Source organism: Lethenteron reissneri, chromosome 1 (assembly GCF_015708825.2).
Source record: "Lethenteron reissneri isolate LAM-NWPU_2019-01 chromosome 1, ASM1570882v1, whole genome shotgun sequence".
In the NCBI taxonomy this organism is placed as follows: Eukaryota; Metazoa; Chordata; class Hyperoartia; order Petromyzontiformes; family Petromyzontidae; genus Lethenteron; species Lethenteron reissneri.
In genome coordinates, this window is record NC_083779.1 from 3,985,980 (window position 1) to 3,998,020 (window position 12,041).

The 12,041-nt window shown below is 45.4% G+C and overlaps 1 protein-coding gene across 1 annotated transcript; it reads right to left on the minus strand.

The window, feature by feature from the left end:
• Positions 1–206: 206 nt before the first annotated feature.
• LOC133356747 (nicotinamide riboside kinase 2-like) lies at positions 207–11,715 on the minus strand. Its single transcript, XM_061574443.1, has 8 exons — positions 11,484–11,715; positions 9,988–10,078; positions 8,136–8,184; positions 7,597–7,774; positions 5,546–5,617; positions 3,748–3,854; positions 1,882–1,977; positions 207–746 (listed from the first exon to the last, which is right to left on the minus strand). The coding sequence occupies exons 1-7, from the start codon at positions 11,507–11,509 to the stop codon at positions 1,892–1,894; spliced, it is 609 nt and encodes a 202-aa protein (XP_061430427.1). The 5' UTR covers positions 11,510–11,715; the 3' UTR covers positions 207–746; positions 1,882–1,891.
• Between the last annotated feature and the right edge of the window lie 326 nt (positions 11,716–12,041).

Sequence of the window (12,041 nt, forward strand, 5' to 3'; positions counted from 1 at the left end):
GACGGCTGCTTGCGTTGCAGCCGAAACGTGAGAATTATTTTATTATGTTTTATTTTTATTATTTCCCTTCTACGTGACTTTACCGTAAGAACCAAGAAGATGAATCCCTGCAGTCACGAAAGCTTTAAATCGAAATTGAGTGAAGTGGTTTCAGTGCAAAGTATAGTATACAGACCTAACTTAAGATCAGCAAAAACAAGAGTCGATAGCATGGATTGGATGACTTTAACTTTAAAACATAACTTTCATCAACATTTATATACAAACATTTTCCACTTGTTCAAGCAGGGTGTGACTCATCTCTCTGTTGGCAGACCAGAGTGTCGTGGTGGTAATTCCACATTCATATGGCAGGGACACGTTTATCCACAGGATACCCTCAAGTGGTGTTTTGATTTTATCTCCCCTATTGGCATGATGGGTTTGTGACCCTCGAAAGATTTAACAACCTCACAACCTTCCTACTGTGAGAGCGGAGAATTTTAAACACAGCAACGCAACATGGGCCGATAAAAACAAAGCATTTACAACGTACATTGCAGCGACAAATGTAAAATATATCAATAGTAGACGAACATAACTTAAAACAATAACTTTATCGTAAAGCTGGAGTTGATGTAAAAACACAAAACTAAAAACACGGAAACAATGACAATAATGGCCGTATCGTGTTCAAATTAATATCATCTTCGGCAGGCTTGTTTTTGCCGGGGTTTTTGGGCCATCACTTCTTCGTACAAATCCACCTGTGAACAGAGAAGATAAACGTTGTGGCACCGAACAAGGATAAAACACCAATAACTACGTTGTCTGTGTGCAGATTAATAATCAATCATTGAGCCATTGGCCTAAAAAAGTATCATCGGTATCACCCGGGGTAGAGAAATTGCCAACAATGATTTTCTCGACACATTTTATCTCCAAATGTAGGTATGTTATGTTGAACATCTTTCGCACCGCACGTAGCTGACCGTGCTAATCAGAGGTGACGCTGATGTATTCCGTCACGTTGAATTTATTTCGCACCGCACACAGCCGACCGTGCTAATCGAAGGTGACGACGCTGATGTATGTAGTACTTCTTTCGCACCGTACGTAGCCAAGCATGCTAAATCGAGCGGCGTCAGCCCGGCACGGCTCGGCAGTAACACGCGATGAACAAGTTCGCTAGATGCGCGTCGGTGTACGTATGTTACGTCGAACTTCTTTCACACCGTACGTGGTCAACCCTGCTAAACACGGAGGTGCAGAGGTGACGTGGCGATGTTGCTTCCTCAAGAGTGTGTGCGAGAGCTCGCATCACACGCGGAGAACTTCTCATTAACCTCCGGTTCTACTTAGGCCCCCCTAACCCCCCTCGCCGTGCCCCCCCACACCCCTCGAGCCAGATTCACTGATAATGAGGCCAGCAAAGGCATCACGGTTGGTCGGGGAGGTCGGCGCAGCAAAACGGACAATGAAAATACTCTGAGGTTTTTTCGGTAAAGTCACGTAGGTAAAACATTAAATTAAAAGTTAATAATGGAAATGAAATAATAAATCACTTGATGCAGTAATTTTAGCTGTGACGGTCCCACCTGATGACGGAGACTTGTGTTGCCTCCGAAACGTCGTGACTTATTATTTTATTTCCATTGTTAACTTTTAATTAAAAATTTTACCCTACGTGACTTTACCGAAAAAACCTAAGAGTATGAATCCTTGCAGTCACGAAAGCTTCAAATCTAGAAGACAATGAAAAAACCACTACGCGTACGGCTTGAATGTTGACGTCGGAAGGGAGGTATCAAAACGCTACTCGCCTGCCCAGGAGACAATTGAAACGTCGTGCGTGTGTGTGCAGAGTCAGTCTTTGTTTGGTGAGCGCGCTGCACGATTTACCCACGGCGCCTCAAAGCAACGCGTTGAGTCTCTCTTGCACGGCGTTGAACACCTCCGTGAACAGCGACTCGCGGGAGCTTTTGCCGTCCAAGTGAACTACAAAATAAAAATTTTAAAAAGTCACAACGATGCAAGCAAATACATTTAATAAATTAACCCGTAAAAACAACGTTTTTCACTATAAATCCTTTATATGCGTGGCATCGGTTTTATTTTATTATTCATGTCAGTTTTTCTTGAGTAAGAGTTTCATTTTTATCACATTGATATTCTAAATTAAATATGAAATTTTTTTTCTTCCTAAAAAGTGGAAAATTGTGGAAAAAATTTTTCACGAAAATAAATTGTCACGCACAACGAGTCTGTGTGCAAAATGTCAACTCGATTGGATCATGGGAAGTGGGTTAAAAAACGACCGAAAGATTTGCACGGTCGTAAGCGCGCAAGCAAGCAAGTGAACTTAATATAAAGGATTTAAAAATCACACCGCTGACGGGGGCAACTCGGGAAGCGAGTCATCGATTTCGAATGATATTCCAAGGCTCATGATGCACGGAAAGAATCGTGCGTGTGACGATTATTTTTGGTTCGTGCAAATGTCACCTCTGAGCAAGTGGAGCAGGACAGGGCAGACACACAACGCAGTTGGACAAAATAAACAGGGCAAATGTGACGGACATTAATCAGCGCGGTTAACGTGTGATGCCGAGGTGTTTTTTTTAATGTGGTTGCCTGCCATTTGGTATTCGGATGTCGTATCAGCCCTCTGCAAAGGGAGAGGTTGCTCACCCCTACTCTAGATGCACGCACCAACATCCCTTTATAGATGTACAGTCTGTTGGGACGAGAGCTGTTAGCAAGCGCCGAATGAAGGTCAGCACCACGCCGGCCACCTTAGTCTTGCCCATGCCGATGTTCACACCGCGCCAGGTGCTTATTAAAGCCCGAATCGACGTACTTGGACTCGACTTTTGGCGTCATCTGTTCCAACACCATGTGAGACTAGGCTCTAAAGAAAGCTGTCTCGGGTGTGGACCAATCAATTTTAAGGACAGTGCATACATTATCAGAGTTGTGTTTTTTGTTTGCATTCCGACTGCAGGTATTGTGGTCAATGCAAACATGGCAGTTTTGTTGCCAGATAAAAGGGTAAAAAAACAATTATCATATTTTGCTACTGGCAAATGAGGTTCCAATGGTAACTTGGACTCGTACGTCACAAAGTCCTTGCCTACGTGTACGCATGTTGAACTTCTTTCGCACCGTACGTACGCCAACCGTGCAAATCGGCATTGGTTCAAGCCAGCCCAGAGGTCGCAAACGGGTTTTGATTCCTTACCCGTACCCGGCCGCACCAGGGTCGCAAACGGGTACCCGTACCCGGCCGTACCCGTAACCTACCCGTACCCGGCCGGGTAGGGTACGGGTATCGGGTACCTGATTGCGACCTCTGGGATGAAGCCATGTTTGCAGGCGCGGGTGGGTTGATTCTAGGAACTTGAATTGTGAGAAGAGACAAGACGTTGGGAAATGAGTGACAAACAGTTACTCACCAGTGACTCACGGTCTACCCGTACCCGGCCGCACCAGGGTCGCGGCCGGGTACGGGTAGCCGGGTATCGGGTAGGGTACGGGTATCGGGTACCCGGTTGCGACCTCTGAGCCAGCCTGAATGCCGACGAGAAACTGAACGTCAAAACCAGTGCAGAGTGCCCAGGACAGGTTCAAATATTCGCCGCCGGTGACGGCTGCGAGCGGGAATCGAACGCGAGTTGCCGTGGTTTTGAACTTTGTAGCGTAGCGGCGCTAACCAGTGCGCTCCAAGTGTACACGCACGCGTGCACTCAAACACACGAGCCCGCGTACCAATATTGGCGTCCAGTGCATTCATCTGAGCGCGGTTTTTCAGGTACATGGGCCACACATGAGCGTCAAAGAGTCCCGGCGGGTCCGGAACAGTGTAGTTGCGAGTGCTGCACGCACGCGCGCACACACGGGAATCGCACAATTGGGATTATACACAGCAATCAGCCTCCTACTGGCAGATTAATATCTCCTGCTTGGTGTGTCCCCGCGTTCTTAGCAAGTTGAACTAAATTGACACTTGAAACGTATTCTAGATTTGAAGCTTTTGTGACTGCCAAGGATTCATATTCTTAGGTTTTTTCGGTAAAGTCACGTAGGTAAATAAATTAATAAAAGTTAAATAAAAATAACCGAACCTCACAAAAATAATATTCAGCGCCTACCTTGGCTCCTCCCACCCTCAACCAGTATATATACAAATACTGTGTTCTTGGAATTTCTCTCACTTGATACAGCTATCGTGCTGTGACGGTTTCACCTTTAGACGGAAGCTTGTGTTGCCTCCGAAACGTCGTGATTTTTATTTTATTTTACTTTCATAAATTTTTTACCTACGTGACTTTACCGAAAAAAACCTAAGAATATACTTGAAACGTATTTTTACCTTTTGTAAATGGGCATATTAAGTACGCGCTTCGGATTAAAAGGTGTTTTCATCCATTTCGCACCGATGTCAAATATATTCGTGCCAGCAACAGTGTGGCACGTCACTCAACGCTACGCGACGCCACTTTTAGCGAGAAAAGCTCAGAAGTGATGTCATTAGTGCGACGTCGCTTCCGGCGTTTGGGTCAAGCCGAAACTAAACAAAACTCCAGACCACCGCACCCTCGCCACTCTCCCCTTGCACTGAAGTTCACGGCAGAGGTCGCAAACGGGTTTTGATTCCTTACCCGTACCCGGCCACACCAGGGTCACAAACGGGTACCCATACCCTACCCGTACCCGTTCGTACCCGGCCGGGTACGGGTATCGGGTACCTGAATGCGACCTCTGGGATGAAGCCAGGCTCGAACCTGCTTAATTTCCGAGATCTGACGAGATCCCACGTGCAATTCCGGGCGATGCGGTCAACAGGCGGATCACGTAAAGTCAACGTGGCGTGCATTTTGAGGCCAGGCTCATTTCCACATTCACGTGGCGGCGGGGAGGTGAGTCTGCCCGTACGATGACTGTTGACTCCCGAGAAGGGATAATTCACCCACGCCTACGCCCCCGACACACCAATCAGGATTTTGACCTCAACCTGCATTTCCCATGGGTATGCTGGATTCCTCTTGATATGCAAATTCTTTTGTCAAGGCGCCCCCTTCCCCCCCCCCCTTCCAACCCAGTTTATATATATGCTCCAAGCACGTGTGCTGTTTCATTCAGACGCTGTCGCCTCGACAGACCTGGTTTTCACCTGAGGACGGCTGCTTGCGTTGTGGCCGAAACGTCGTGAGAATTATTTTATTATGTTTTATTTTTATTATTTTATTACTTCCCTTCTACGTGACTTTACCGAAAGAACCAAGAAGATGAATCCCTGCAGTCACGAAAGCTTTAAATCGAAACTCTCAACCTTCTGTTTGCACTCCGCTCACTGAGCCACTTGGCCAGATAAGTCGGCTAAGCAGTCTGTAATTCAATTGGTAGAACAGATTTAGCCGTCCACATTATAGACTTAATAAAGCAGGCTGTGTGTGACTATATAATTGATCAAGGAAATGAGCTGTCTGAGACGACATTGAATTCATAAACTAGATAAGCAGGCTGTGTGCGAGGTGATCATAGAATTGGTAGACTGGACAATCACCTGCGACGCAATTTACACTCTTGGTAAGGAATGCTGATGAAGAACTTCTGGTCAAGGAGATCCATGAGAGGCCTGTGAACGACACGAGAGGGAGAGACACACCGAAGCACGTCTCTTACAGAGTTTCACCATCCTGGCTTCAGGTACAGTGATCCCTCGTTTATCGCGGTTAATGGGGACCGGAACCCCTCGCGATAGGTGAAAATCCGCGAAGTTGGATTGGCCCCCCTAGGAATTTCCGTATATGTGTGTGTGTGGGTACCAGAATGTTTAAAATATGTATATTTATACTTTATATATTTATTTTACTTAAATCTATTTAATTATAAAACCTTAATATTATACATTCACTCTCTCTCTCTCTCTCATACGATACGTATTATGGTGTTCTACACTCTCCAATGACAGTAGTATCTTGAGACTTGACTCCAGTAATGATGACGACGACGATGACAATGACGACGATGACAGACCTGTGCAGTTTGATGAATGTGAAGATGATCATGATGATGGTGTTACTGCACAGGTATAATGAGGCCTTTAAATCAGTTCGAAAAATCCGCGATGCACTGAGGCCGCGAAACTTGAACCGCAAAGTGGCGAGGGATCACTGTATTACCTACATTTCCCGATTACAACCACAGCGCTCTCCTGCCACGTTCTATTCCAAACCAGCGAATTAATTACCCCATTCTTTTCCATCCGGTTACGCACGTCCCACTCATCGGAACCTTTTTTCCTAAGACGTCGACGAAACTTTCCTACCAGTCTATTAAGAAGATTCGAAGTTCCTAACCCAAGCCGCCTTTGGTTCCCCCGAGCTGATGCTTACACCAAGTTGTTATTTCATATTCTTAGGTTTTTTTCCGGTAAAGTCACGTAGGTATAAAATTAAAATTAATAAAAGTTAAATAAAAATAAAATAAAAATCACGACGTTTGAGGCAACACAAGCTTCCGTCTTCAGGTGGAACCGTCACAGCACGATAGCTGTATCAAGTGAGAGAAATTCCAAGAAACAGTCCTTGTATATATACTGGTTGAGGGTGGGAGGAGCCAAGGTAGGCCCTGAATAATATTATTTTTGTGAGGTTCGGTGCGGCTGAAGCACGCTGCTAGGAATGAGCCTTTGTTGTGTAAACTAGGTGCGGATGATGTAAAGGTGCGGGTAAAAGGGACTGAGCCTTTTTGTTATGTAGAGGTGGTGCGGCTGAAATCGCTGCCAGGAAATGAGCCTCCATATTTCATGCCGAGTCGGAGCTACTGTGACCCATATCAAACAGAGAGCCCGATAAGCAACTGGAAGCTCATAGGCCCAGGATCAGTTCAGGATTTTTGCCGCAGAGATTGGCCATGAATGGGATTCAAACTCTGGATCGCAGGATTCATAGCGCAGTGCAACTCACCAAAACAAGCACACGACACTCGTGCAGACAAAGATCCCCCATATAGCCTGAACAGACTGTTGGAGCAAGTGCCGTTAGCAAGCACATGAGAGGGTGAATGGCCAGCACCACACCCAACCACCTTTGTGTCCCCAGTGGCGATTCTTACACACTGCATTTGAGGCCGAGTTGACCTAGGGGAGTCCCAGGACAGATTCAGATTATTCGTCACTGGTGTTGGCCATGAGCGGGAATCGAACTCGGGTGGCCGGATTCGTAGCCCAGCGCGCTAACCGCTGCACCACCGCTCCCCTACATACAAAGATCCCCCGTGTAACCTTAACAGACTGTAGGGGCAAGTGCTGTTAGCGAGCACCTATGAAGGCCAGAACGGTACACGAGGGGGTGGGTGGCCAGCACCACGCCCGACCGCCTTTGTCTCCCCAGTGGCGATGTTTACACACCAAACCAGGTACTCATTTCAGGCTGAGTCGACCTAGGGGAGGCCCAGGACCGGTTCAGATAATCGTCACTGGTGTTGGCCGTGAGCGGGAATCGAACCCGGGTCGCTAGGTTCATAGCGCAGCGCGCTAACCGCTACACTATCGCTCCCCACTACATACACACACAGACACACGCGCACAGATTCCCCGAGCCCTCCACTCACGGGTAGGTGTAGAGTAGGAAGCCCTCGACGATGAGAATGTGCAGGCGGGAGTCTGTGTCCTTGTCCTCAATCTCAGTCCCTGTGGCCTCCACGCCGTGCGACAGCGCAAACTTGTGTGGGTTCTCCACCCAGGCACGCACCGTCGCCACCATCGCCTCCATGTCCAGGGCCTCCAGGGCTGTGTATGCCCAGTGAAAAGGTGGTGGGGGAAGGAGGGGGGGGTGGGTGAGGGAGGCGAGGAGGATGAGGGAAAGGATGGATTAAGGAAGTTAAGGGGGGGGGAGGGGTTGATGAGAGGAAAGAAAGAGGAGGGAGATTTAAGGGGGAAGAGATGAAAGAACGGCAGATGAGTTGGAGATGGTTGTGAAGGAGGGCACGCGAGAGAGAAGAGGGGAGAGGGAGATGAGGGGGGAGGGAGAAATTAGGGGATGGGGGCGAGGACCAACAGGGCATATTAGAGGTCTTAAAGGCTCTTCAATTGATTGTCATTGGCGAATTGATACACGCCTTTTGAGCTGTGCAAATATGCAAGCACTCACTGTCGTACTGCTTGAATCCATCCGCACCAATGGCAATCTGGTCCTGGGGCTGCAGAGAGACACACCCGTCAGACGCATACAACACGAGGTTGGGATATATATTTAGCGTCTACATGCGACCGCATCTCCAGACACTGTCGCGAAAGTGAGGATATTTATTGTCGTCATAGACAAAAATAATGATTCTAGGTTTGAAGCTTTCGTGACTGCAAGGATTCATAGTCTTAGGTTTTTTTCGGTAAAGTCACGTAGGTAAGACATTAAAATTAATAAAAGTAAAATAAAATAAAAATCATGACGTTTCGGAGGCAACACAAGTCTCCGTCATCAGGTGGGACCGTCACAGCCAGATTTGCTGCATCACTTGATGCAGCAAATTTGTGTTGCCTCCGAAACGTCGTTATTTTTTTATTTTATTTTACTTTTATTAATTTTAATGTTTTACCTACGTGACTTTACCGAAAAAACCTAAGAATAAAAAACCCTTCTGTTGAAACGGAAATAGAAATAAAACATAAGAAAATAATAATTATATTTTTTTTACATAATATTAGTATATATTTTTTTATGTCTCATTTTTAGTATTGTATTATTTCCCTTCTACGTGACTTTACCGAAAGAACCAAGAAGATGAATCCCTGCAGTCACGAAAGCTTTAAATCGAATTTTTTTATGTTTCATTTTTATTATTGTATTATTTCCCTTCTACGTGATTTTTTAATGAATAAAAGTACAGCTATCGTGCTGTGACGGTTCCACCTGAAGACGGAAGCTTGTGTTGCCTCCGAAACGTCGTGATTTTTATTTTATTTTACTTTTATAAAAAAATTTACCTACGTGACTTTACCAAAAAAACCTAAGAATGTAAAAATAATGGTCTTGGGCATGGGACTTAACAAAGAGGGCAGGGTGGCGAGTCGACAACATGGATGGCTGAGCACAGAAGTGGCTTCACAGATGATGGGAGTAGCAGAGCAGACCCACAGAGACGGAGAATAATACGTACAGACGGATGCCAAAGAAAGGTGACGGATAAACAGGTACAGTGAAACCTTGGATTGCGAGCATAATTCGTTCTGGTAACGTGTTTGCAATCCAAAGCACTCGTATATCAGTTGTGATCACGTGAAGCTCAGCAGACAAAGCGTATACACGTGCTACTCGTATTGCAAGACCTCGCTCGTTTATCAAATTAATATTTATTTTAAAAATTTTGCTCGTCTTGCAATACACTCACAGACCAAGTTACTCGCAATCCAAGGTTTTTCTTTACGCAAAAAAAGGCTTCGTCGTATCGCAGAGAGAGTGATGTTACTCGACAAGACAGACACGGTATAGAGACGTCAAACGGCGATGTTTAAATTTCACAAATTGGAGTGATCCACCAAAGGGCTTTCAGAGGACTGGAGATCAGCACAGCTGGCTGATACAGATGGGGTCATCCCCATGTCTCACATCCCTGTTTCAGTTCCATATTTCTGACAACCCCATGGGCTCATATCCATCTCAGTCGTCTGTCGTCCCCCGTGTCTCTCTCGTCCCCGTGTCTCTCCCTCGTTCCCCGTGTCTCTCTCTCGCCCCCCGTGTCTCTCTCTCGTCCCCGTGTCTCTCTCTCGTCCCCGTGTCTCGCTCTCGTCCCCGTGTCTCTCCCTCGCCCCCCGTGTCTCTCTCTCTCCCCCGTGTCTCTCTCTTCTCCCCCGTGTCTCTCTCTCTCTCTCCCATGTATGTCTCTCTCCCAAGTCTCTCGCTCGTCCCGTGTCTCTCTCTCTCTCCCCCGTGTCTCTCTCTCGCCCCATATGTCTCTCTCGTCCGTATCGCCCTCTCGTCCGCGTGTCCCCATCTCATAACCCACCTTAAAGAAGTCATCCTGGTGGACAACGCAACAGTTGGACAACACCTTCATCAGGTGATTCGTGAGCGTAGTCTTACCCCCGTTAGTCACTCTGCCGACAGGGGGAACAAAGTGGCACAATACACATTATTTTATATAGCACCTGAAAGCATTTGGAAGATATTTCACAGATTAAACGATAACAGCAAACCGGCAATGCATCTTTGAAGTATTAAAACAGATAAGTAAAATAGATTTGAAGCTTTCGTGACTGCAAGGATTCATACTCTTAGGTTTTTTCGGTAAAGTCACGTAGGTAAAAATAAATACAATTATAGAAATACAATTATTTTTATTTTATTAAAATAGAAATAATAGAAATAAAAGCATTTCTATTTTATTTATATAATTTCTATTATTTTTATTATTTATTTTTACCTACGTGACTTTACCGAAAAAACCTAAGAGTAGATAAGAACACGTAAATAAAAACCTCTCTCCATTCCCACCTCCCCCTCGTTTTTATCATTATTCGATCAAAACGTATTTTATCGAATCTAGAACGCTTACATTTTCCTCAAGAAACACTTCGTTTGGTCAAAATAAACACGTTTGATTTAAATACAAAAGAAACAAGATCTATTTCACTCGGATAGATATTTAATCAAAAGTGAAACTCTTTGATCAAACGGTCAAAAATTGACAGATTTGAGCAAAAAATAACCACTCGCCATATTCGTATAATATAACAAATATATATCAAACTTATTTGATAAATAAGCCGAATTACCGTCAAGGCGAAAGTGAATTACAACACCCATTTAAGCGATATAATCACAACGTACGCATTCGCCCTTTCACGCAATTTTAACACAGACACAACTACAAAGGTAAACTTTGTATAAGAGTATCGCTAAAACGAAGTATTTTGTCGGGTTTTCCCTCAGAAATGTTGGTTTCAAGCGTCAAAACGTGTACAGTGACACGCTTTGCTTGGCGCCAATTTCAGATAACAATTTCAAATTTGGCGGCAAAATGTCGCAATATCGATAACATTTGCGGCGCGTTAATGTTACGAACTTGCCAACGTTCAATAACATGTTTGGACACACTTGCTGTTAAAACTATTCCGCGCTACGCCTATTTGTTTACAAATTGATGTAAAATATCGCTAAATTATAACTTTCTCGTTCGTATCGATTCCATTACTCTCGACATCGATTACTTCTAGCGCGATAACGCAGGCAACCTTAGAGGAATCGATTCTTATCTCGATTACACCACTAACCGATTCCTTAAGCATTGCGGGTGGGCTGAGTCGATTCCTGTATTGAAACACTTAAACGCGCTAATGGAATCGCCGGAAAGCCAACTGTAATGCATAACCGCGCTTAGTGTTAACTTAAACTTTACGAGTTATTACAATTAACAAGCGGACTTTGACAACCTGCTAACAACTTCACAAGACGTCGCAAAGTTAACCCGAGTCGACAAATTTGAAGGCCGCGCTCACTTACCCGCCAATAGCAATGATGAACTTCATGATGAGAATGTATGAAACTTTCGATTTAAAGTTAATAATTTACTAAACACTTAACAATTAAAAAAAAAACGCAAACAGTCACTGCTTACGTTTAAAGCAAAGGCTACCTACTACTTTCACTCATAGCTGTAAGTTTAAAGTATACACTTTATATACTTTGCTATAATTAAGGACTTCTAAGAAACGCTAAACCGCCTTAAACCTGACGCAACTGCACAATGTCAGGGGAGGGTCCCCTATTTATACCGGCGGCGTGACGTCACCCCGATGGGCGTGGCTATGACGTAGAAGCCCCGCCCCCTTCCTCGGGCACGTGCGTCGGATATACATAGACCTCGTGGCAAAATCATTAATGTACTACTGGGACCCTATGGAGGGGGGGTATGCACACGTGGTAAGATGCCCTTTTGAGAGCCACCTGAGGTGTCTGGGTTATGGGTTGCGCGTGGTGGGCGTGTGAGGAATGGGGGCGGCGCGGGGGGGGGGGGTTGTTTGGGGTTAGGCGAAGGGGATAGATCGGTTCTGATCGGAA

Bases quoted from the DNA above. Each gene is read 5' to 3' on its own strand.
- LOC133356747 (XM_061574443.1), bottom strand. From the start codon at position 11,509: ATGAAGTTCATCATTGCTATTGGCGG. The intron at 8,185-9,987 runs GTGGGTTATGAG...GTCTCTCTGCAG, and splicing joins ACCAGGATGACTTCTTTAAG to CCCCAGGACCAGATTGCCAT. The intron at 1,978-3,747 runs GTACGCGGGCTC...TTTATTTTGTAG, and splicing joins TGCACTGGACGCCAATATTG to TTCACTTGGACGGCAAAAGC.